Source organism: Hemiscyllium ocellatum, chromosome 48 (assembly GCF_020745735.1).
Source record: "Hemiscyllium ocellatum isolate sHemOce1 chromosome 48, sHemOce1.pat.X.cur, whole genome shotgun sequence".
Taxonomy (NCBI): Eukaryota; Metazoa; Chordata; class Chondrichthyes; order Orectolobiformes; family Hemiscylliidae; genus Hemiscyllium; species Hemiscyllium ocellatum.
In genome coordinates this window covers 22,187,841-22,214,802 of record NC_083448.1, presented here as the reverse complement: position 1 = coordinate 22,214,802, position 26,962 = coordinate 22,187,841, and the positions used below count along the sequence as shown (strand labels likewise).

The 26,962-nt window shown below is 44.2% G+C and overlaps 1 protein-coding gene across 4 annotated transcripts in view; it reads right to left on the bottom strand.

Moving 5' to 3' along the window:
* Positions 1-1,106: 1,106 nt before the first annotated feature.
* Positions 1,107-26,962, bottom strand: part of npy8br (neuropeptide Y receptor Y8b) — a 47,302-nt gene continuing 21,446 nt past the window's right edge. For 3 of the 4 annotated variants that reach the window (XM_060856583.1, XM_060856586.1, XM_060856585.1), the window contains exon 2: positions 1,107-2,784. In XM_060856583.1, the coding sequence (XP_060712566.1) occupies positions 1,527-2,621 (1,095 nt within the window). In that variant the 5' untranslated portion in view covers positions 2,622-2,784 and the 3' untranslated portion in view covers positions 1,107-1,526. Of the gene's footprint in view, positions 2,785-22,098; positions 22,193-26,249; positions 26,368-26,962 lie in introns of those variants that run through there. The other variant, XM_060856584.1, reaches the window with a different exon arrangement.

Sequence of the window (26,962 nt, the reverse complement as noted above, 5' to 3'; positions counted from 1 at the left end):
AGGTTTATTTACTTGTCGTGAGATCCTCTGGTGCGCTAATGAAACGGGACAGTCCTTCAATGATTGACACAAATCTTGAAACAGTGAATAACAAACAATATGAAACTCAGCCTTATTGATTTTATTGGAGCATTCAAAAGCAGTATCTCATTCCAGCAATACTTCAACTGAGTTACATCAAAAGATCATTTGTCTGAGGTTAGTAGAGAAAGAAATGTGTTTTATTTACAGAACAGTAATCTGGACCTTCAGTGAGATTTGCCCCCAGACATAAAACTGCCTTTACAAACTGATAACCACCACACCCCTAGTCCATTATCTTTGATTTTGCATTTTGCAGAAACTCAATCAGGGCAGTTTGCATATTGGGCACTCTTTAAAAAAGGAAAGAATATCCACAAAACATTGCTCTATATGCCTTATTCACCAATCTGTCGAATCAAATATTCCAGATCCACTTCATCAGACCTGTCCCTTTTCCATTAAGCCCCCTGCTATCTGTTGAAGATTCTCGACTGAAGTAGTTTGGCCCCTGTAAATGTGGCAAAATGACATACAAATATAACATTGATACACATTTTAAACAAGCTCATGCATTTTTCTGTTAACACATACTGAAAAGGCTGAACTCAGACTGACAATTTCCCAGCACTTCATTTCCTTTCCTCCCCACCTCCAGCACCACTGTCTCATCCACAAACGTCTTCAAAACCACTTGAATAACTTGAAAAGGAAAAAATGACATCCTTTTCTTGTCCCTCATTTTCAGGGTCCTCCTTGCGGCTCAATTATAAAGGCAGAAGACAAAGGAGTCTTGCTACCAGGCCCTCCTGATTTGCCATGACACTAAGCGCCGCATCACATGAGGCTCCCCTGGCGTGGTTCCACTTAGGCAACACGATAGCTGTACAAATCCTGCACTGACGCCTTGCCACTGAGTACTTCTTGACCTGAACCTCTACCTGCCAGTAATGATGCTTTCAGTATCACTTTGGGGTTGATGCATGCAGCCTCATCTGTAACATTTCCCTTATCCCCACCTTCCATGGGTACCCAGGCTGTGCCCCCCCCCCCCCCCCCGCCCCGCTCCCCCCCACTCAGTTGTGTGGAGCTAGTAAAGGACCATGTGAGATCCGGAGGAACCAGCAGATTTGTCAGCCAGAGGCCCAATAAGATACACAAACAACCTACTGCATACTGTCACCTCACCCGTGCCAGGTACATTTTGGAACCGTTGTCTCACAAATTCAGTGTCAATGTTACTTGAAGATGGGTCACTTTAAGGCAAGTAACGCACAGCCTCCCCGTGTTGGTGCATTTCAGGGGTCCTGATTTTCAAAGCATTGACAACACAGCATTGACAAGTCATCCACGACTGCTGGAGCCAGACCGTCTCGGCGCAGACTGACAACTCTCAGCAGTGAGACTTGGCATGAGGGGAGCGATGTAATTGCTGCAGACATAAACAGCAAGAACGAGTGTCAAATGATCCACAAAAGGCACAATGCAGCTGAAGTTAGACACAATTAATGGCATACGGAAGCTTTCGACAGTTCAGTGTTGACTGTGGACAAAGGAAAACTCTCGTAGGTGTCTGAAGTGCCACCACAACGACAACGGTACAACATGGCCTTCACCTCCTTCTGGAAGTTGGTATTGAGGAAGCCATAGATGACTGGGTTGACGCAGGTGGACAGCATAGCTGTCAGGTGACAAAGTGAAAAGATGAGGTTGTGGTGACAGATGGAGATGGCCTCGTGGTTCCAATCAAATACCGTGTTGAAAACTGTGAGTGGCAGCCAACAAAGGCCAAAGGCCACAACAATAGATGCCAACATGATGTTGATCTTCCGACTGTGGCTGACCCGGCGGTTCCCATCCCTTGCACGGTCCACCATCTCCCGGCGCCTTCGGAGACGCAGGAAGATCCGGAAGTAACAGGTCAGCATCAGAAGCAGGGGCAAGCCATACTGGAAGACCAAGAGGCAGGTGGTGTAGGCCAGCTTGTGCTGCTCTGAAGGCCAGCTTTCAATACAAGCTGCATGATCCTTGAAAGAGTCTGGGAGAAAGGAAATGTTTGAGTAGGGCTCACTGGTCAAGACGTTGAAGGAGATAAAAGGTAAAGAGATTAAACTTCCAACTAGCCAGCTGAGAGCAACTGCCAAGTATGCATGGCCCACTGCTGGCTTCCAACCAGTTGGGTTGATAATCAGCTGATGTCTCTCCAAAGCAATCAGGACCAAGGAGAGGATGGACACAGTAACTGACGTGCACTGAACAAATGGGGTCAACTTGCAAAGTGCAGCACCAAGGATCCAATGGTCCATCATGGTATAAATCACTGTCACTGGGAGGCAAAGGGTGGTAATGAGGATATCTGAGCATGACAGGTTGGCGATCAGGATATTGGTCACATTACGCATTTCCTTCTGCCTCATAATGACCAAAACCAGGCACATGTTGCCAATCATGCCCACTGCCATCACTGCACTGTAGGCCACGATGAGAAAAGTGGTACTACTCACTGAGTCCGAGCAGAACTGGAATTGTTCTGCCAGCAATGAAATGTTGAGCAAGGAAGCGGGCTGGAATTTCACAGAATGGTTGAAATTCTGATCCATTCTTCGATAGACAGGCCAGGTTCTGTCTTACCAGTAGCCAAACTGCAAGTTCTAACCTGGTGTTAGTTGGACAGGACTGGAGACATCTTTCAACCCAGCTCATGAGTCTTCTTGGTCATGATTTGAATCAGGGAAATCATTTCAATGTTAGATCTTCCTTTATCTAAAGAAAAGATACAATTGAATTTACACATTTGTAGTTGCATAATTCATAACATATCGACATGCTACGTTGGCAGCAGTGTTCATTACATTTTACTAGTGAGTGCATTTCCAAACACAAAGCCATTACAAGAAAATATTTTATAATGTCCTGGGATCACAGAAAGCATTGTGCAAACAACAAGATTTTCTTTGTATTACAAATCTTATCTCTGTGCACACTGAGAAACAGCTTTGCCCACTGCAAGTTCATCTGTTGATGTTTTTAATATTATTGTCCTTTGTACCACATTTTACCCTGTCATCATCCTTCACCTGGTCTGGCCTACATGTGACTTCAGAGCCACAGCAATGTGGTTGACTTGCAACTACCTTTTGAAATGGCCATTCAGTTGTTTCAATCACTATGAATCCTCACAACAGAAATAAAAATGGATGGCGCAGCAGATATTGACCTAGGAACCAGAAGAGGCAACACTGGAAATAGATCTGTTGACCTTGGAAAATGTTCTTTACTAACATCTGGGGGCTAATGCCAAAATTGGGAGAACATTCTCATGGACTCGTCAAGCAACAGCCTGAACTGCTGTGCTCTTCCAGCACCACTAATCCAGAATCTGGTTTCCAGCATCTGCAGTCACTGTTTTTACCATATACAGTTATCAGCCCAATGTTGAGGAGACCACATCGGGAGCAATGGATACAATAAGTGATATTGGTGGATGTGCAGGGCCTTGGATGGAGGTGAGGGAGGAGGTGAGGGTGCAGGTTTTACAGTTTCTGCGGTGGCAGGGGAAGGTACCAGGATGGGAGGGTGGGTTGTTGGGGGGGGCCTGACCACAGAGGGAACAGTCTTTACGGAAGGCGGAAAGGGGTGGGGAGGGAAACATATCCCTGGTGGAGGGGTCCATTTGGAGGTGGCGGAAATGTTGTCAGATGATATGGTTTACACGAATGTTGGTAGGATGGAAGGTGAGCACCGGGGGGGTTCTGTCCTTGTTACGGTTGGAGGGGTGGGGTTTGAAGGTGGAGGGGTGGGATGTGGATGAGGTGCATTGGAGGGCATCTTCAACCAGGTGGGAAGGGAAATTGCGGTCTCTAAAGAAGGAGACCATCTGGTGTGTTCTCTCGTGGAACTGGTCCTCCTGGGAGCAGATACGGCAGAGGCGGAGGAATTGGGAATACAGGATGGCATTTTTGCAGGAGGTAGGGTGGGAAGAGCTGTAATCCAAGCAGCTGTGGGAGTAGATGGGTTTGTAAAAAATGTCATCAATGTAGCGGAGGAAGAGGTGGGGAGTGGTGCCAGTGTAACTATGGAAGATGGACTATTCTACGTAGCCAGCACACCACACCGTATGCCTTCTTAACAGCACTATCCACCTAGGTGGCAACTTTCAGGGATCTATGTACATGGACTCCAAGATCCCTCTGCACATCCACACTACCAAGAATCTTTCCATTGACCCAGTACTCTGCCTTCCTGTTAATCTTCCCAAAGAGCATCACCTCACATTTAGCTGCATTGAACTCCATTTGCCACCTCTCAGCCCAATCCTGCAGTTTACCTAAGTCCCCCTGCAATCTATAACATTCTTCCAAACTGTCCACTACTCCAATGACTTTAGTGTCATCTGCAAATTTACTAATCCATCCACCTATGCTTGTGTCTAAGTCAATTTATAAAAATGACAAACAGTAGTGGTCCCAAAACAGACCCCTGTGCCACACCACGAGTAACCGTGTGGGCGGCACGGTGGCACAGTGGTTAGCACTGCTGCCTCACAGCGCCGGAGACCCGGGATCAATTCCCGACTCAGGCGACTGACTGTGTGGAGTTTGCATGTTCTCCCCGGGTCTGCGTGGGTTTCCTCCGGGTGCTCCGGTTTCCTCCCACAGTCCAAAGATGTGCAGGTTAGGTGAATTGGCCAGGATAAATTGCCCATAGTGTTAGGTAAAGGGGTAAATGTAGGGGTATGGGTGGGTTGCGCTTCGGCGGGTCGGTGTGGACTTGTTGGGCCGAAGGGCCTGTTTCCACGCTGTAAGTAATCTAATCTAATCTAACCGGACTTCAGGTTGAATAGTTTCCATCAACCACCACTCGCTGCTTTCTTTCAGAAAGCCAGTTTCTAATCCAAACTGCTAAATTACCCTCAATCCTATGCCTCTGCATTTTCTCCAACAGCCTATCATGTGGAACCCTATCAAAGGCTTTACTGAAGTCCATGTATACCACATCAACTGCCATACCCTCATCTATATGCTTGGTCACCTTCTCAAAAACTCTGCCCTTGACAAAACCATGTTGACTGTCTGAAATCAAATTGCTGCTTGAATCCTCGTAAACTTCTCTGCACCCTCTCCAAAGCGTCCACATCCTTTTGGTAATGTGGCGACCAGGACAGTACATAGTATTCTAAATGCGGCCGAACCAACGTCCTGTACAATTTTAACATGACTTGCCAGCTCTTATACTCAATACCCCATCCAATGACGGCAAGCATACCATATGCCTTCTTGACCACTCTATCCACCTGTGCAGCAACCTTCAGGGTACCATGGACCTGCACTCCCAGATCTGTCTGCCGTCAACTTTTCCCAAGGCTCTTCCATTCATTGTATAATTCGCTCTAGAATTAGACTTGCCTAAATGCAATACCTCACATTTGTCTGGATTGAAAACCATCTGGTACTTTTCCGCCCAACTCTCCAGTCTATCTATATCCTCCTGTATTCTCTGATGGTGCCTTATGCTTTCCGCTACTCCACCAATCTTCGTGTCATCTGCAAACTTGCTGATCATACCAACAGTGCCCTATTGTGATCATTTATGTATATCACAAACAACAGTGGCCCCAACACTGACCCCTGTGGAACACCACTGGTCACCTTTCTCCATTTCTCACACACAAGATATGTGTGTGAATTGTTGTTTCAACAATTAAAAAAACTGCATCTCATGATAAACCACTTCTCATTATTAGTAAAGAATTAGTCCCACTAAGAAAGCAAGTAAATCAAACACACAAGGTCGAGATTTTTGGTGCCCAACATGGAACCTCAAATAGAAGTAGTTCAGTCCTTTGAATATAAACCGCAAGCCTGGGGCTTCTTTTTTATCTCCCTCTCAGTCATTTCCTCTTCAGCCATTTGTTAAGAGGGCAGGAATCCAAGGGAATGAATGAGAACCAGTCTTCGGACCAATAATCCGATGTCCTGATGATAGGGCAAGTGATAGAAATTGAAAAGATGTATGGGAAGCTCTTGTGCCAAGCCACGAGAAGGTGCTAAGACCTATCTCCTGGTAGTGTCAAACGTGCTTTGTCTGACAAGAATCAGACAATGCTTCTAACACTGTTTTACAGCTCGTGCAACTGACCTGTTTCCATTGCACTCTTTCTTGACGGTACCAGGTCAAGATATTTGTTCCCTCATCAAAAATCACTTGAAGGGAAATAGTCAAGCAAACAGAGTTGCAGGTTGATAAGTCTCTAGGTTTGATGGACCTTCCCGTTGAGTTTTCAAAAAGGTAATTTAATGCATTGGAATTAATTTCTGAAACCTACTCAATTCTGGAAAGGTTACATCGTACTGAAAAGTGGCGATAACTCTTCCACTCAAGAAGCATTTACTTCAATGCAAGGGGCCGAACAGGGAAGGCAGATGAACTCAGGGCATGGGACTGGGATATCATAGCAATTACAGAAACATCCCTGGCTCAGGGATGGACAGGACTGGCAGCTTAATGTTTCAGGATACAAATGCTACTGGAAAAGGATAGAAAGGGAGGCAAGAGAGGAGGGGGAGTGCCATTTTTGATAAGGGATAGCATTACAGCTGTGCTGAGGGCGGATATTCCCGGAAATATATCAGGGAAGTCATTTGGGTGGAACTGAGAAATAAGAAAGGGATGATCACCTTATTAGGATTGTATTATAGACGCACCAATAGTCAGAGGGAAATTGAGAAACAAACTTGTAAGGAGATCTCAGCTACCTGTAAGAATAATAGGGTAGTTATGGTAGGGGATTTTAACTTTCCAAACATCGACTGGGACTGCCATAGTTTTAAAGATAGAGTTGTTAAGTGCGTACAAGACAATTTTCTGATTCAGTATGTGGATGTACCTACTAGAGAAGGTGCAAAACTTGACCTACTCTTGGGAAATAAGGCAGGGCAGGTGACTGAGGTGTCAGTGGGGGAGCACTTTGGGGCCAGCGATCATAATTCTATTCATTTTAAAATCGTGATGACAAAGGATAGACCAGATCTAAGAGTTGAAGTTCTAAATTGGAGAAAGGCCAATTTTGATGGTATTAGGCAAGAATTGTTACAATGTTGATTGGAGGCAGATGTTCGCAGGTAAAGGGACGGCTGGAAAATGGGAAGCCTTCAGAAATGAGAGAACAAGAATCCAGAGAAAGTATATTTCTGTCAGGGTGAAAGGAAAGGCTGGTAGGCATAGGGAATGTTGGATGACTAAAGAAATTGAGGGTTTGGTTAAGAAAAAGAAGGAAGCATATGTCAGGATAGATCGAGGGAATCCTTAGAAGACTACAAAGGAAGTAGTAGGATACTTAAGAGGGAAATCAGGATAGCTTTGGCAAAACAGAATTAAGGATATTCCAAAGGGTTTTTACAATATATAAAGGACAAAAGTGTAACTAAGGAGAGAATAGGGCCCCTCAAAGATCAGCAAGGCGGCCTTTGTGTGGAACCACGAAAAATGGGGAGATACTAAATTAATATTTTGCATCAGTATTTACTGTGGAAAAGGATATGGAAGATATAGACTGTAGGGAAATAGACGGTGACATCTTGCAAAATGTCCATATTACAGAGGAAGAAGTGCTGGATGTCTTGAAATGGGTGGATAAATCCCCAGGACCTGATCAGGTGTATCCGAGAACTCTGTGGGAAGCTAGAGAAGGGATTGCTGGGCCTCTTGCTGAGATATTTGTATCATCGATAGTCACAGGTGAGGTGCCGGAAGACTGGAGGTTGGCAAACTGTTTAAGAAGGGCAGTAAAGACAAGACAGGGAAGTATAGACCAGTTAGCCTGTCGACAGTGGTGGGCATATTGTTGGAGGGAATCCTGAGGGACAGGATGTATATGTAGTTGGAAAGGCAAGGACCGATTAGGGATAGCAAGGTTAGATCTCACAGAATACAGGGAGAGCTAGTCATTTGGATACAGAACTGGCTCAAAGGTAGAAGACAGAGGGTGGTGGTGGAGGATTGTTTTTCAGATTGGAGGCCTGTGATCAGTGGAGTAACACAAGGATCGGTGCTGGGTCCACTACTTTTTGTCATTTACATAAATGATTTGGATGCGAACAGACACAAAGTAAACATTTAGCTTCTCTGCCAGTAACAGTTAGTAAGATTGCAGATGACAACAAAACTGGAGGTGTAGTGGACAACGAAGTGGGTTACCTCAGATTACAACAGAATTTGGACCAGATGGGCCAATGGGCTGAGAAGTGGCAGATGGAGTTTAATTCAGATAAATGCGAGGTGCTGCATTTTGGGAAAGCAAATCTTAGCAGGACTTATACACTTAATGGTAAGGTCCGAGGGAGTGTTGCTGAACAAAGAGATCTTGGAGTGCAGGTTCATAGCTCCTTGAAAGTGGAGTCGCAGGTAGATAGGATAGTGAAGAAGGCTTTTGGTATGCTTTCCTTTATGGGTCAGAGTACTGAGTACAAGAGTTGGGAGGTCATGTTGCAGCTGTACAGGACATTGGTTCGGCCACTGTTGGAATACTGCGTGCAATTCTGGTCACCTTCCTATTGGATGGATGTTGCCAAGGTTGGAGAATTTGAACTATAAGGAGAGGCTGAACAGGCTGGGGCTGTTTTCCCTGGAGCGTCGGAGGCTGAGGGTGGCCTTATAGAGGTATACAAAATTATGAGTCTTTTTTTCCTGGGGTCGGGGAGTCCAGAACTAGAGGGCATAGGTTTAGAGTGAGAGGGGAAAGATATAAGAGGCAACTTTTTCACGCAGAGGGTGGTACGTGTTTGGAATGAGCTGCCAGAGGAAGTCGTGGAGGCTGGTACATTTGCAACATTTAAGAGGCATTTGGATGGGTATATGAATAGGAAGGGTTTGGAGGGATATGGGCCGGGTGCTGGCACGTGGGACTAGATTGGGTTGGGGTATCTGGTAGGCCTGGACAGGTTGGACCGAAGAGTCTTTTTCCATGCTGTACATCTCTCTGACTCTAAGGAAAGAGAGTACAAAACAGGCCGATTAGCTTGATAGCGATCATAGAAAGGTGTTTGAATTGATCATGAAAGAAGTTGTAACTGGTTTCCTGGAAAAACTGAAGGTAACTGACAAGAGTCAGCATGGTCTTATTAAAGGGAAAATGCATTTAACTGATTTATAGGATTTATTTTAAGGAATAGCATGCACTGTGGGTAATGGCTGAAAATGTGTTGCTGGAAAAGCGCAGCAGGTCAGGCAGCATCCAAGCAGCAGGAGAATCGACGTTTCGGGCATGAGTCCTTCTTCAGGAATGAGGAGAGTGTGCCAAGCAGGCTAAGATAAAAGGTAGGGCGGAGGGACTGGGGGGAAGGGGGGTTGGAAATGCGATAGGTGGAAGGAGGTTAAGGTGAGGGTGATAGGCCAGAGTGGGGATGAGGTGGAGAGGTCAGGAAGAAGATTGCAGGTTAAGAAGGTGGCGCTGAGTTCGAGGGTTGGGACTGAGACAAGGTGGTGGGAGGGGAAATTAGGAAGCTGGAGAAATCTGAGTTCATCCCTTGTGGTTGGAGGGTTCCTAGGTGGAAGATGAGGCACTCTTCCTCCATCCGTTATATGGCATGGTCTGGCGATGGAGGAGTCCAAGGACCTACATGTCCTTGGTGGAGTGGGAGGGGGAATTGAAGTGTTGAGCCATGGGGTGGTTGGGTTGGTTGGTCCGGGTGTCCCAGAGGTGTTCTCTGAAACGTTCCGCAAGTAGGCGGCCTGTCTCCCCAATATACAGGAGGCCACATCGGGTGCAGCGGATGCAGTAAATGATGTGATTGGAGGTGCAGGTGAATTTGTGGTGGATATGGAAGGATCCCTCGGGGCCTTGGAGGGAAGTAAGGGGGGAGGTGTGGGCACAAGTTTTGCATTTCTTGCGGTTGCAGGGGAAGGTGCCGGGAGTGGAGGTTGGGATGGTGGGCGGTGTGGACCTGATGAGGGAGTCACGGAGGGAGTGGTCTTTTCGGAACGCTGGTAGGGGAGGGGAGGGAAATATATCCCTGCTGGAGGGGTCTGTTTGGAAGTGACGGAAATGACGACAGATGATATGATGTATATGGAGGTTGGTGGGGTGGTAGGTGAGGACAGTTGGGTTCTGTCCTGGTGGTGATTGGATGGGCTGAGCTCAAGGGCAGAGGAGCAGGAAGTGGAGGAGATGCGGTGGAGGGCATCGTCGATCACGTCTGGAGGGAAATTGTGGTCTTTTGGGTAAGGGATAAGGGGTTGGCCAATGGTGTACTGCACTCAGATTTCCAGAAGGCGGTCAACTTGGTGCAACATAGAAAGGTTTCTGTGCAAAGTAGGTGTTTGGTGTCCAGGGTAACATACTGACTGGCATGATTAGAACTTTGGTTGCCTGGCAGAAAACAGAGTATTCATCAATGGGCCTTTTGCAGATTGACAAGCTTTTACAAGTGGAGTCCTGCTGTGGGCTACCAAAGTTCATTATTCATGCCAAAGGCTGAGATTAGGTGCGATAGCTATATTTCCACATGACACACAACTAAGTAGGAAAGTATGTAGTGATGATTGTCTAACAAGGACAAAAGCCAATCCTCGACTGATTGCCTGAGTGATCAAAAATCTGACAGATGGAGTATAATGTGGGAAAATGAGATGTTGCTCCACTCTAGTGCTGAACAGCATAACTGGAAAGGTATTGAGCCACTTTAAAGACGAGGAGATGCTGAAGAAGCGAGTATTATCCTTGAAGCATACAAGGTAAGAAGGACACTTGACTGAAGTTTCAAAGTAAACAGGTTCCACTGACAGAAGGACCCATGACCAGAAGGGATGCCCAAAAAAATCCAGACTGGAGATTACCAGAATGCTTTTGCGAGAGCATCGATAATGATAGGACTCTAATTCGAAACAAAAAGGTGAAAGCTTTTTCATGATGTAATAACGGTCAAGATTAACAAGGCCAAGTGTGATCCAGTCACAGACGACAGGAGAATCTAAGTGGAGAACAGGGAAATGGCAGAGAAGCTAAATGTTTACTTTGTGTCTGTTTTCAGAGAAAAACATGCAGCTCCCGAAAACACTCACGTTCCTAAACCACTGGCAAAACAAAGGAACTAAAAGAAATTAGTATTCCTAAAGGGGCAGTATTTGAAACCTCAGATGGATCAAGGATTAATAAACCTCTGTTGAGATAAGACCCCCAGCCCCACCCCCTAATAGGACACCTACGGAAATGATGGGCGCATTCATGTCTTTTTATGTTCATAGATTTTGGAAGAGTTAGGTTTCATGAGTCAGTCCTTCCTGATCAGAAGGTTGTGGATGTAACCTCACTATTTCTGACAATGAAGGAAGGGAGATGTTAGGTTGACATCTGTGTTTTCATAACGCTCCACAGGAAGTTCATAAACAAGGTTGTAGCATTTGCAACTGGGGGAGAAAATATACATGTATGGATTGAGATTTGGTTAACAGACAGCAAGAAGAGGGTAGGAAGAAATTGATAATTCTCTCAATGGAAGGCTGGTACTGGTGGGATATCGTAAGAATCGGAGTTTGGGTCACAACTGTTGACAGTCTGCTTCAACAATGGGAATGTAGAGACTGATTGAAATACTTCCACACATAACTGCGTGGAAGTGCAAGTTTGAAGAAGGTGCAAGGATGCTCCAAGAGAACTTGGATAGACGCATGGCAAATGGAACATAATGTGAATAAATGTGAAGTTAATCCGTTTGGTAGGAAAAACAAAGGCAGAACCTTTCTGAGATGGCGCAGGGTTATAAAATCAAGGAGACCTAAAGGCCAAAAGAAGTAGGCCATTCAACCCTTTGAGCCTGCTCCACCTTTCATTTCTACCTCCCTTCCAGGAGATGTAATGGCCAAGCGGTATTATTGTTGGACTGTTAACACAGGTACCCTGGTAATGTTCTGGGGACCTGGGTTCAAATCATAGACTCACTGAGATGCCCAGCACAGAAACAGATATCCTAAATTATTCCAGTTGCATTTGGAAGCACTTAGCCCATATCCCTCAAAGCCCTTTCTATTCACGTACCCTTCCAGATGCCTTTAAAATGTTGTAATTGTACCAGCCTCCACCATTTCCTCTGGCAGTTCATTCCACACCCACCCTCTGTTTGCACATACTGCCCCTCAAGTCCCTTTTAAATCTTTCTCCTCTCACCTAAAACCCATGCCCTCGAGTTTTGGACTTCCCCACCCTGGAGAAAAGACTCTAACGATTCTTCCAATCCACGCTCCTCATGATTTTATAAACTTCTCGTAAAGGTCACGCCTCAGCTTCTGATCTTCCAGGGGAAACAGCCCTCCCTCTACCTCAAACCCTCCAACCCAGGCAACATCCTTATAAGTCTTTTCTGAATTCTTTCCTCGAGCAGAGAGACCAGAATTGCACACGATATTCCAAAAATGGCTTAACCAATACCCTGTATAGCTTCGACCTGATTTCCCAACTCCTTTACTCAATACCTTAACCAATAATGGGAAGCGTACCAAACACTTTGTTGAGTACCCTGCCTGCCTCTGACTCCAATTTCAAGAAACTATGAATCTGAACTCGAAGGTCTCTTTATTCAGCCACATTTCCCCAGGACCTTACCATTACCTGTATAAGTACTGCCTCTTGTACACTGAGGTAACCTTACTCGCTGTCCACTACACCATTGATGCTGGTGTCATCTGCAAAGTTATTAACCGTACCTCCTATATTCACATCCAAACTATTCATATAAATATATTTATAAAAAGCAGCGGACACAGCACCGATCCTTGTAGTCACTGACCTCCAGTTCAAAAAGTAACCCTCCACCACTACCCTCTGTCTCCTACCATCAAGCCAATTTTGTATCCAAATGGTGAGCTCTGCCTGTATTCCAGGTTATCTAATCTTGTTAAACACCTTACTGTAGTCTATATAGACAAAGTGCAGCGCTCTGTGTTCGTCAATCCTCTTTGTCACTTCTTCAAAAAAACTCCATCAAGTTGGTAAGACACAATTTCCCATGCACAAAACCATGTTGACTATCCCTAATCAGTCCTTGCAATTCCAAATACATGTAAATCCCGTCCCTTAGGTTCCCACCAGGTCCTCTGGTGGAATTTGAATTCAGTAAATATCAAATGATGACCATATCTGTTGTCGAATGCTGGAAAAGCCCATCTGGTTCACCAATATATTTTAGGGAAGGAAACTGCTATCCTCACCTGTTCTGGCTGACACATGACTCTAAAGCCACAGTAATGTGGTGAACTCTTAGCTGCTATATCTGTAGGAATTCTCTGACCATTGGCAATCAAAGGAAATTGGAGATGGTTTTGCATCCACTTCGAGCTCATTGCACCACACCCTTTCCCAATTTATTACCATTCAAATAACAATCTGATTTCCTGTTCTTGTGACTAAAGTAGGTCAAATCATATTACACTTTACCTGTATTTACTCACTCACTCCATGTCATTCTCGAAACTTACGTTCCCACCCAGCCTTGTATCATCTGCAAAGTTGGAGATATTACCTTTAGTTTCCTTGTCTAAATCTAAATATCTCTATAACAAATATCCAAGGTCCAGGTACTGATGCCTGCAGGATCGTATTGGTCACTGCCTGCCACTCAGAGGAAGGCTCATTTATTCCTGTCTGCCAATCAGTTCTCTGTACTGCTTCCGATCCCAGGTGCTTTAATTTTAATGGAGAGTCTCTTACTCAGGACATTGCTGAAAGTCTTCTGAACGCCCGAACAAACCACATCCACCGACTCCCCTTACAAACTCTGCTAATTACATGGTCGAGGAATTCTAGTGTATTTGTCAAGCACAATTTCCTTTTAGTAAACCTGTGCTGGCTCTGTCTAATGTCCCGGCTTCAGTGGAGGCCGGGACGCTAAATGTCTTCAAGACAGAGATTGATAAATTCTTGATCTCGCAAGGAATTAAGGGCTTCGGGGAGAGTGCGGGTAGTCTGGAGTTGAAATGCTCATCAGTCATGATTAAATTGCAGAGTGGACTCAATGGGCCGAATGGCCCTACTTCTACTCCTATGTCTTATGGTCTAATCCTGCTGCTGTTTTCCAAGTATTTAGCTAACTCTTGTACAATGGACTCTCGTATTTTCCCCACTACTGATTATGGGGAACCAGTCTAAGATTTCCTGTTTTCTCTGTAACAACTTTTATAAATACTGGGGTTCCATTAGCTATCCTCCAATGTTCAGGAACTGTTTCAGAGTCAGTAGAATCTTGAAAGATGACCACTAATGCATCCACTCCTTCAAAGGCCAAAGAGTACTCTCGGATGTCGATTGGATTATCATGGCCTGGGGGTTTGTTGGTCTTTAATCCCATCTCTTTCCCAACATCATTCTTTCACTAATAATGTTAAATATCACACAACACCAGGTTATAGTCCAACAGGTTTAATTGGAAGCACACTAGCTTTCGGAGCGTCGCTCCTTCATCCACTACCATCTGATGAAGGAGCGACGCTCCGAAAGCTAGTGTGCTTCCAATTAAACCCGTTGGACTATAACCTGGTGTTGTGTGATTTTTAACTTTGTACAATCCAGTCCAATACCGGCATCTCCAAATCAGTCACTAATAACGATTTCCTTCAGTTCCTGTCGCTCACTTAACCCTGTACTCCCCAATATTTATAGGATGTTATTTGTGTCATATTTTGTGAAGACAGAATTGAAATGTGTATTTAATTGGTCTGCCACCTCTTTGTTCCCCATTCCAACTTGCCTGTTCCTGACTTTAAGGGACCTACATTTGTCTTGTTTTAATGGATCATTTTCTTCTCACATACCCTGTATCTGTTCTTACAATCAGTTTGTACATTAATGCTAGCTTACTCACAAATTCTATTTTCCCCTTCTTCATCAATCTCTTTGTGCGCCTTTGCTGCAATCTTAAGTGTCCACATCTTCAGGACAGTTGCTTCTTACTTGAATCCAGTATGAGCTTTGGAATCATAGAATGTCCACAGCGCAGGTCGAGGCCATTTAGCACATTGGATCCGAACCACCCCTCCAAGGGGCACCCCACAGACACGCACCACACCCCCCCCATAACCCAGGATGGCTTTTTAACTCCATGCCTAATTCACCTAACCTGCACATCCGACTCCACACAGCCACCCCAGGCTGGAATCCAGGTCCCTGCAGTTGTGAGGCAGCAGTGGTAAACGCTACGCCTTTCCTGTTTTATTTTTGTGCTAGACAGAAATTCTTATCATTCATCCATGGAGTCTTTAAATATTTGCCATCCCTTATCCATTTTCATAATATTAAAGTAACCTTCCCCAACTTATCATAACCATTTATTTAATTTCAGAACCCTCGCCTCAGAATCAAGTACATTGCTGTTCACCTTCATGAAGAGTTCAATCATTTTATGGTCATTTTCACCAAAGTTAGATTGTAAATTGGTACAGTTTCTTTCTACCATCCTGTTCTCAGTTGATTGGTTCCTCAACATATTGATCCAAAAACCATTTCTACAATATTTTAGTATTTCTTCCTCTAAAGCCCTGTTAGAGATTTGTTATGACCAATGCATATGCAGATTGAAGTCACCCATAATTACAGCTGTATATTTATTGCTTGACTCTCGAATTTCCTGTTTAATGCCTTTTCCAAGTTACCATCATAGTTGGGGTTTCTGCGCCAAACTATTGTTTTCTGCACCCTTGATGTTCCAAAATTCTACCCATACAGATTCTTCGCCTGAACAAATATTGATGCTGAGTATTGCGTTAATATGCTCTTAAATCCATTTCCTTTTCCTGCTTGTCCATCCTTTGTAAATGTTGAATGCCCGTGAATATTCAATTCCCAAGCCTGGTCCTGCTGCAGCCACACCTCTGTAATCCCAAATGTATCATACCCTATTATACCTATTTGTGTGACTGATTCAGCCACTTTATGGGGAATGCTCGGTGCATTAAGACAGAAGGTCTCAAGGCTTGTCTTTTTAACATTTTTAATCCCTTTTATATCACTTTACACCTGTGGCCCTGTTTAATTCTCACCCTTGAATTCTCTGCATTTCGCTTTACGTATTTACCATTCTGTGTTTTGTTTTTTCCTGTCTTTCCTTCTCATCTGGCTCCTTGTCTCGGTTCTTAAATCTCTGTTCTTTTAGTGTCACAAAGCTGGTTTCTTTTTTGTAAAAGCTGTTCCTTTTCTCAAGGATACTATGTCCTTGGCTTTTCTCTGAGGGGTAGTAAACTGCTCTCAGTGCCAATTAGTCTAGTTTGGTACAGAGATTAAAAGGGATTGAGAGGCCCTTCTTGTTTATAATTAAACAGATGAGACTTCAGGCCAAAGTGGTCATGTTTTAGAAGTGACCTGTACAATGAAAAGGAAGTGGTCAGCTCTCTAGATGAGCAGTTTAGTTCAGTCCGAAACTAGTGGAAGTTCAGCAGAGGAATGTGTGAACAGGTTCTCACTCTTTCTGCCCTTCAAATTCAACCTGTAAGCAACTGTTCCTTTCTTTTACACTGATCTTTAAGAGGGTTTGCTTATTGGGACTGTTGTGTGTATTCGAAACTGCCTAAAGTAGTTTGGATAGACAGGGTTCTGCAGGGTTCTTTATTCTGTTATTTGTGTTTCATTGTGTAAGCTTGTGAATAAATTTTTGTCTGTTTTAAAACCTGCTAGAGAACCTAACTAACTCACCCCGGGTAATTTGCACTATACACTGACTGAAACAAATTGCAAAATTATGGTCTGGGCTGCCTGCTTAAGAATGTTTTGAGTGGTCTGGCCTAGTCCATAACATTAGTTTCAACCCTCCTCGACTGCACTTGCAAATACATCCTGAGGGCATCAATTCTGGTCCTGCCCACATGCAACCCATTCCACCACCCCTAGAACTGGTTCCAATGTCCCAGCAATCTGAAGCTCTCCCCCTTGCACCACCTGTCAAGCCACATATATATCTGTTACTTCTACTGAGTAGCACTTGGCACTGGTAGTGATCCTGAGATCACTAACTTTGAGGTCCTAATTTTAAACTTGCTTCTTAACTCTCTCAGTCTGCTTTTAGGATCTCATTCCTTTTCTTAAATCAAGGACGGTCACTAAAGTGTACTACGACCTTTGGCTGTTCACCCTTCTACTCAACAAGTTTATGGTGTTGCTCCAAGATAGCCTTGACCTGAGCACCTGAAGGTAACATACCACCCTGAATCTTGGACAAAATCTTCAATCACTGTGATGACCTCGAGAGTAGTGGGGCTCGAGTGTTGGTGTACTTTCCCACTTGAGAACTGACACAGCAAGTTGCAAACTACACACTATCCTGAACATTCAAACTAAAACAAGTTTGTGTTTAACATATTTGTACTCAGAGACCCCTGTGGTCCTTAACTACCTCTTCTGACATCTTGAAAGTAACGATTCTTCCCTATTCTTCCCACCAAACTCAGCTAGCACACACTTTGCTAGCCTATCACTTGTTCATCATTCAAGTTCATTTGTGTCCTCATGTAATTTTTTGAAGCCCTCCTCAGTATTAATAATCTCCCAAATTAAATCACATCAGCAAATTTTCAAATTGTGTTTTTCATTATCATGTGCAAATTGTAAATGTCAGTTGTGAAGAGCAGTGCTCCCAACCCAGATCGTTGGGTTCCCATAGACTGCTACTCTGAAGAACTCCATTTTACTACTACTCCTAGATTTGTGATTTGAAACTCGCCAGCAATTCACTTGGCCACCTGCCCTGTACTTTTCAGACCTGATTCACTGATGTATTACAGGACAGTTTATGAAAGTGGTTTTGAAAGTTACATCCATCATATTAACATAATTTATTATTTGTGGCATACATTTTTCAAAAAATCAGTAATCAATGTTTTTTATTTTTGCCTTTCATTCCGCCTATCATAATTCTAGCTTCCATACTAGATATTTTATTACTATATCCTTCAGCAAAGGTGGCATTGCTTTTTCCTGCCACTATTCTTGTGGTGGGAGAGCATTTTGGTGATAGCGACCACAACTGCCTCACATTCTATATAGCTATGGAGAAGGAGAAAGCAGGCACAATGGAGGAAACTATGATGCTATCAGACGTAAGTTGGGAAGCATGGACTGAGAGCAATTGTTCCATGGAAAGGGCACTATAGACATGTAGAGGCTGTTTAAGGAACAGTCGTTGCGAATGATGCATAAATGTGTTCCTCTGAGACAGAAAAGAAGGGGTAAGATAAAGGAACCTCGGATGATGAGAGCGGAGGAGCTTCTCGTCAAAAGAAAGCATACGTAAGGTGGAGGAAGCAAGGATCTTGCTCAGCTCTAGAGGATTACAGGCAAGCGAGGAAGGAGCTCAAAAATGGTCTGAGGAGAGCCAGGAGGGGGGCATGAAAAAGGCTTGGCAGGAAGGATTAGGGAGAATCCAAAGGCATTTTACACGTATGTGAGGAATAAGAGAATGATCAAAGCAAGAGTAGGGCCGATCAGGGATAGCATAGAGAACTTCTGTATAGAGTCTGAGGAGGTAGGGAAGCCCTAAATGAGTTTTTTTGCTTCTGTCTTTACTAAAGAAAAGGACCTTGTAGTGAATGAAACCATTGAGGAGCAGGTAAGCATGCTGGAATGGATAGAGATTGAGGAAGCTGATGTGCTGAAAGTTTTGACAAACATTAAGATTGACAAGTCGCCATGGCCAGACCAGATTTGTCCTCGGCTGCTTTGGGAAGCGAGGAATGAGGTTGTTTCGCCACTTATGAAGGTCTTTTCATCCTTGCTCTCTACCGGAGTCGTACCTGAGGACTGGAGGGAGGCAAATGTAATTCCTCTCTTCAAGAAAGGAAATAGGGAAATCCCCGGCAATTACAGACCAGTCAGTCTCATGTCTGTCGTCTGCAAGGTGTCAGAAAAGATTTAAGGGATAGGATTTATGACCATCTGGAAGAACATGGCTTGATAAATGTAGTCAGCATGGCTTTGTGAGGGGCAGTTCATGCCTCATAAATCTTATTGAGTTCTTTGAGGATGTGACTAGAAAAGTTGATGAGGGTTGAGCAGTGGATGTGGTGTATATGGATTTCAGCAAGACATTTGATAAGGTTTCCCATGGTAGGCTCATTCAGAAGGTCAGGAGGAATGGGATACAGGGAAACTTAGCTGTCTGGATACAGAATTGGCTGGTCAACAGAAGACAGCGAGTGGTAATGGAAGGAAAGTATTCTGCCTGGAAGTCAATGGTGAGTGGTGTTCCACAGGGCTCTGTCCTTGGGCCTCTATTCTTTGCAATTTCTATTAATGACTTGGATGAGGAGATTAAAGAATGGGTTAGCAAGTCTGCAGACGACACAAAGGTTGGAGGTGTCGTTGACAGTATAGAGGACTGTTGTAGGCTGCAGCGGGACATTGACAGGATGCAGAGATGGGCTGAGAGGTGGCAGATGGAATTCAACCTAGATAAATGTGAAGTGATGCATTTTGGAAGGTCAAACTTAAAAGTTGAGTACAGGATCAAAGACAGGATTCTTGGCAGTGTGGAGGAACAGCGGGATCTTGGTGAGCAGGTAATAGACCCCTTAAAATTGCCACACAGGTGGACAGGGTTGTTAAGAAAACATATGGTGTTTTGGCTTTCATTAACAGGGGGATTGAGTTTAAGAGCTGTGAGATCTTGTTGCAGCTCTATAAAACTTTGGTTAATCTGCACTTGGAATACTGTGTCCAATTCTGGTCGCCCTATTATAGGAAAGATATGGATGCTTTGGAGAAGGTTCAGAGGAGGTTTACTAGGATGCTGCCTGGAATGGAGGGCTTATCTTACAAAGAGAGGGTGACTGAGCTCAGACGTTTTTCGTTGGAAAAAAGAGGAAGAGAGGGGACCTAATTGAGGTATACAAGATAATGAGAGGCATAGATAGAGTCGATAGCCAGAGACTTTTTCCCAGGGCAGAAATTGTTAACGCGAGGGGTCATGGTTTTCAGCTGTTTGGTGGAAAGTATAGAGGGGATGTCAGAGGTGGATTCTTTACACAGAGAGTTGTGAGAGCATGGAATGCGTTGCCAGCAACAGATGTGGAAGCAAGGTCACTGGGATATTTAAGAGACTGCTGAGCATGCATATGGTCACAGAAATTTGAGGATTCGTACATTAGGTTTACCTTACATGAGGATCAATGGTTGGCACAACATCGTGGGCTGAAGGGCCTGTTCTGCGCTGTACTGTTCTATGTTCTATGTTCCAATAGTAAGCTTAATGGACTGTATTAACTGGCTGTGTTCTTTAGTGCAGTAATTACATTAACTATCCACCTTTTGAGTGAATTATTAGTTATCGACAGAATAAGGGAAAAGCCATTTAGACTGTAATGATTAGTTTCTCCACTTAGACGGTGGTAAATCCATGGAATTCTCTGCCCCAGAGGGCTCGGCAGGCTTAGTCGCTGATGCCAGCACAGACTGATTTGGGCAAATGGCCTGTTTCTGAGCCACATGTGTAGTGGCTTTAAGAGTTATGCCAATTCTTTCTTTTTGTATTTGAACTATGTTGTAAGAATAACGTGTATTTTGATTAAATCCTAAATGTGGACTAATCACATGTCTGCAACACAGCGCCTTGCACTTGCCTTAAATTAGAAAAAATCTGAAGTTCAGGTATGGGGGCAGGGGATTTGGCGATAAGCTGGTCTGCTCCATAACACGTCCAATGCAACAACTCATGGCTGGATAACAGTTTCCCATCAGGTTGATAAACATATGATTTAAACTCAACATGAAACACTTGCACTCAAGTGGCCTCTAACTTAGCAATTGAAATACCGCTCTTGAAATAGAGTCAACCAAGGGGCATTAAAGCTGAAACAAAATAACACAGATGTTCGAAATTCTACATAGTAACAGAAAAAGCAGGAAATATTTAGTTTGGATAGGAGTATAGAATATATATTTTTCAGGACCATGACCTTTCATCAGAACTTTTAGGACAGGAGACCAAAGATTTGATTGAAAAAGTCTGTTTAAACAAAGACCTTGAAGGTGGGCAGAAACGTAGTGAAGTAGATGTATCACAGAAAGAAGGCACACAACTCGGGGATTAGATGGCTGAATATGAAGCTTAGCCACTAAAAATAACTGTTATGGTGGCTCAGTGGTTAGCACTGCTACCTCACAGTGCCAGGGACGTGGGTTCAATTCCAGCCTCGGACGACTGTCTGTGTGGAGTTTGCACGTTCTTCTTGTGTCTGCTTGTATTTCCTCCAGGTGCTCCGGTTGCCTCCCAAAATCCAAAGGCTACGTGAATTGGCCATGCTAAATTCTCCATAGTGTACAGGGATGTGGAGGTTAGGTGCATTAGTCAGGGGGAAATGTAGGGTAATGGGTCTGGGTGGGTTACTCTTCAGAGGGTTGGTGTGGACTTGGTGGGCCAACAGGCCTGTTCCCATAGTGTAGGGATTGGATGAACAAGAGGGAATTAAGGAAGAAGGCAAAAAGCAAGAAACTACAAGCCAAATGGCTTAACATTTTGTTGGAGGGAAACGGATAACAAGATAAAAATGAAGGAAATTGCAGGAGAGCCAATACAGTGTTACAAAAGGAAAACCATGTTTACCAATTTACTGGAGTTCTTTGAAGGAGCAACAAGCAACATATAAAAAAGAACACATGTGGATGTGGTGGAATTGGATTGACAGAAGGCATTTGACAAGTCTGACATCAAAAATGACAAAACAAAATAAGAACTCGTGATCGGAGGGAATTAGCATTGGTAGAGAATTGATGTACAAACGAGAAACTGAGAGTAGACTGAAACAGGTCATTTTCAGATTTATAACAGCTGCAACAAGGGAACTAGCACAGAGGTCTGACCTGGGGTCGAATCTGTTTGCAATCTGCCTGATTAAACCAAATGTACCAATCCTAAATTTGCTGACGACACAAAGACAGTCCAGAAATTAAATGATGAAAGGACATATCAAGTCTGTACAGCATTAAAGATAGGCTGCATGACCTGAAAAAAAAATTCAGCAGGGGTAGGATCATCTGAGAAGGTGTGGCACTTCAGCAATTAAATAGAAAAATACACATTACTTAAGTCAAAAGAGTTTGCAAATTACCAAAGTGGAAATAGCAGGTCCTGGTCCACAAATCACAAAACAAAATCCATTTGCATGCACATTTGATGAAAAAGGCAAAAAAGGTTTTTCTTGTCTGTAGAAACAAGAATGGATCATTCAAATAGTGATAGAACAGAGAACATTACAGCGCAGTATGGGCCCTTTGGCTCTCGACATTGCGCCGACCTGTGGAACCAATCTAAAGCCCACCTAACCTACACTACTCCATTTTCATCCAAATGTTTATCCGATGACCACATAAATGCCCTTCACGTTGGCGGATCTACTACTGTTGCAGGCAGTGCGACCCATGCCCCTACGACTCTGAGTCAAGAAACTAGCACTGACACCTGTCTTACATCTATCACCCTTCAATTTAAAGCTGTGTCCCCTGATGCTTGCCATCTCCATCCGAGGAAAAAGGCTCTCACTGTTTACCCTATCTAACCCTCTGAATTAATACCTCAATTATATCACCCCTCAATCTTTTTCCCTCTAATGAAAGCAGCCTCAAGTCCCTCAGCCTTTCCTCACAAGACCGTCCCTCCATACCAGGCAACATCCTAGTAAATCTCCTCTGAACCCCTTTCCAAAGCTTCCACATTCTTTCGATAATGCGGTGACCAGAACTATATGCAATACTCCAAGTATGACCGCACCAGAGTTTTGTACAGCTGCAGCATAACTTCGTGGCTCCGAAACTCAATCTCTCTACCAGTAAAAGCTATCGCACCATATGCTTTCTTAACAACCCTGTCAACCTGGGTGGCAACTTTCTGGGATCTATGTACATGGACACTGAGATCTCTCTGAGCATCTACACTACCAAGAATCTTACCATTAGCCCAGTACTCTTTATTTCTGTTGATCCTTCCAAAGTGTATCGCCACTTTTCCGCATTAAACTCCATTTGCCACCTATCAGCTCAGCTCTGCAGCTTAACTATGTCCCTCTGTAACCCGCAACATCCTTCAGTACAATCCACAACTCCACCAACCTGAGCGTCATCTGCAAATTTACTAACCCATCCTTCTATGCTCTCATCCAGGTCATTTATAAAAATGACAAATAGTAGTGGTCCCAAAATAGATCCTTCTGGTACACCACTAGTAAGTGAACTCCAGGATAAACATTTCCCATTAACCGCCACCCTCTGTCTTCTTTCAGCTAGCCAATGTCTGATCCAAACCACTAAATTACCCTCAATCCCATGCCTCTGTATTTTGTGCAATAGCCTCCCGTGAGGAACCTTGTCAAACGCCTTCCTGAAATCCATATACCTGTACACCACATCACAACTGCTTTACCCTTATCCACCTGTTTGGTCACCATCTCAAAGCACTCAATAAGGTTTGTGAGGCACACCTACCCTTCACAAAACCGTGTTAACTATCCCTAATCAACTTATTCCTCTCTAGATGATTATAAATCCTATCTCATAACCTTTTCCAACACCTTATCCACAACTGAAGTAAGGCTTAGTGGTCTATAATTACCAGCGTTGTCTCCCTTCCCTTCTTGAACAAGGCAACAATATTTGCTACTCTCCAGCCTTCTGGCACTATTCCTGTAGACAATGACTACATAAAGATCAAAACCAAAGGCTCTGCAATCTTCTCCCTGGCTTCCAAGAGAATCCTAGGATAGATCCGATCCGGCCTAGGGGATTTCTCTATTTTCACACTGGCCAGAATTGCTAACACCTCCTCCTTGTGGACCTCAATTCCGTCTAATTTAGTAGAATTTATCTCAGTATGCTCCTTGTCTTTTTCCAGTGTGAATACTGACAAAAAATATTCATTTGACGCTTCCCCTATCTCCGCAGACTCCGCGCACAACTTCCCACAATATCCTTGATTGGCCCTAATCTTGCTCGAGTCATTCTGTTATTCCGGGTATACATATAGAAAGTTTTAGGGTTTCCTTGATCCTATCTGCCAATGACTTCTCATGTCCCCTCCTGGCTCTTCTTAGCTCTCTTTTTAGGTCTTTCCTGGCTAGCTTGTAATTCTCAAGCGCCCTAACTGAGCCTTCACATCTCATCCTAACATAAGTCTACTTCTTCCTCTTCACAAGAGATTCAACTTCTTTAGTAAACCACGGCTCCCTCCCTCGACCACTTCCTCCCTGCCTGACAGGTACATAATTATCAAGGACCCGCAGTAGCTGTTCTTTGAATAAGATCCACATTTCAATTGTGCCTATCCCCTGCAGTTTCCTATGCATTCTAAGTCTTGACTAATCACATCTCAATTGCAATTTCCCCCAGCAATAAATCTTGCCTTGCGGTATATACCTATCCCTTTCCATTGCTAAAGTAAACATAACCGAATGGTGGTCACTGTCACCAAAGTTCTTACCTACCTCCAAATCTAACACCTAGCCAGGTTCATTACCCAGCCTTGCGCCTTGTTGGCCTATCTACATACTGTGTCAGCAAGGCCTCCTGCACACATTGAACAAAAACTGACCCCTCTAAAGTATGAACTACAGTATTACCAGTCAATATTTGGAAAGCTAAAGCCCCCCATAATAACTACCCTGTTACTCTAGCTCCTACCCGAAATAACCAGGTTATCCTTTCCTCTACATTTCTGGAACTATTTGGAGGTCCACAGAAAACTACCAGCAGGGTGACCACTCCTTTCCTGTTTCTAACCTCAGCCCATGCTACCTCAGTAGACGAGTCCTCAAACATCCTTTCTGCCACCATAATACTGTCCTTGACCAACAATGCCACACCTCCCTCTCTTTTATCACCTTCTCTGTTCTTAGTGAAACGTCTAAATCCCGGAACTTGCAACAACCATTCCTGTCTTTGCTCTATCCGTGTCTCCAAAATGGCTACAACATCGAAGTCCCAGGTACCAATCCATGCTGCAAGTTCACTCACCTTATTCTGGATGCTCCTGGTGTTGAAGGAGACAGACGTCAAACCACATTCCTGCTTGCCGGTGAACTCTTGCGACCATGAAACCTCATTGCTGACCTCACTACTCTCAACCTCCTGGTCGCTGGAGCTACAATTTAGGTTCCCATTCTCCTACTGAATAAGTTTAAATCTTCCTGAAGAGCATTAGCAAATTAGCATATTGGCACCCTTCTGGTTCAGGTGTAGACCATCCTGTTTGCAGAGGTCCCACCTACTCCAGAATGAGCCCTAATTGTCTAAGTATCCAAACCCTCCCTCCTGCACCATCCCTGCAGCCACATGTTCAATCCTCTCTCCCTATTCCTTCCCTTACTGGCATGTGGCACAGGCAACAAAGCAGAGATAACAACTCTGTTTGTTCTAGCACTAAGCTTCCACGCTAGCTCCTTGAACTTCTGCCTTAAATCCTATCTCTTTTCCTATCTATGGCGTTAGTGCCTACATAGCTGCTCCCCCTCCCCCACAAGGACCCTGAAAACACAATCCGAGACATCATGAACCATGGCACCTGGGAGGCAACACACCATCTGTGATTCTGTCTCATTCCCACAGAACCTCTTATCTGTCCCCCTAACTGTGGAGTCCTCAGTGACGAATGCTCTGCTCCTCTCCCCCTTCCCTTCTAAGCAACAGGGACAGACTGTGCCAGAGACCTGCACCCCATGACTTAATCCTAGTTAGTTCCTTCTCCCTCACCCCCACAGCTAACAGTATCCAAAATATACTTGTTATTGAGGGAAATGGCCACAGGGAATCCCTGCACTGCCTGCTGGTTCCCTTTCTGTCCCCTGACTGTAACCCATCTGCCTCTTTCTTGCACCTAAGGTGTGACCACCTCCTTGTAACTCCTCTCTATCACCCCCTCTGCCTCCCAAATGATCCAAAGTTCATACACCTCCAGCTCCAGTTCCCGAACATGGTTTTCGAGGAACTGGAGTTGGGTGCGCTTTTCCTGCAGATGAAATCAGCAGGGACACTAGTGGTAACCCTTACCTCCCACATTCTGCAGGAGGAACATTCAACTGCTCTAACCGCCATTCCCACTATTTTGAATTCCCAAAGAGACTGTAGGAAAATAACGAATGAAACAAAGAACTATTTACCTTACCAATCAGCTGCACAGATTCTTTGTTTTGGTTAGAGGAGGAGGATGGGTGGGAGACACGATCTAAGTAGTGTTTCGGGTAACGCAACTACCCAAATATATTACTTCACTTACTCAGCAGTCCCGTGTCTGCTCTTGCTCAGCGTGCGCTCCGAAATGTTTTACTGATGTTTTGTTGCAGTTGGACATTTGACTTTGGTGAGATCCCATCGAGAGTACTTCATATACTTTGGATCTCCACTTGAAGCAGTTTAGAGAAACAAACATCAAACCATTGGGAAATTCGGGCAGAGGAAGAGGTCATGCATTTCATCCCACATTCAGCAACAACTCTGTAGCTTGCAGGTAACAGTATTTCAAGGGGCCGATCCAGGTTCTTATCAAACTAATTGAACGTTTCCACCTGACTTGCCAAACCAGGCAGTGAATTCTAGACACTATCCCCAGCTGGGTGAAGAGGTTTCTCCTTTTATCTCCTCAAATCCTTGAGGCAATCAGTTTAGACTTGGTAACTAACATCTCCTCCATAGGTAACAGGTCTGCTCTGTCCACTCTAACCTGCTCATTCTGTTGTACATCTTAAATAAGTCACCTCTCATCTTTTCAAAGGAAAGCAACCCAGCCTATCAATTTTCCAACCATGCCAACATTCTCATGAATGTCCCCTGTAATCTCTCCAGTGCAGTTTTGCCCCTTCCTCAACATGGTGATAGCATGAGTAGGAAAGTGTGAATAGCAGACTGTGAGAGTGTGAGGCGGCGGTATGGGGGTGGGGGGGACTGAAGAGTGCACTAGGTTTCTTTTATGCTTTCTCTGAAAGATTAGTC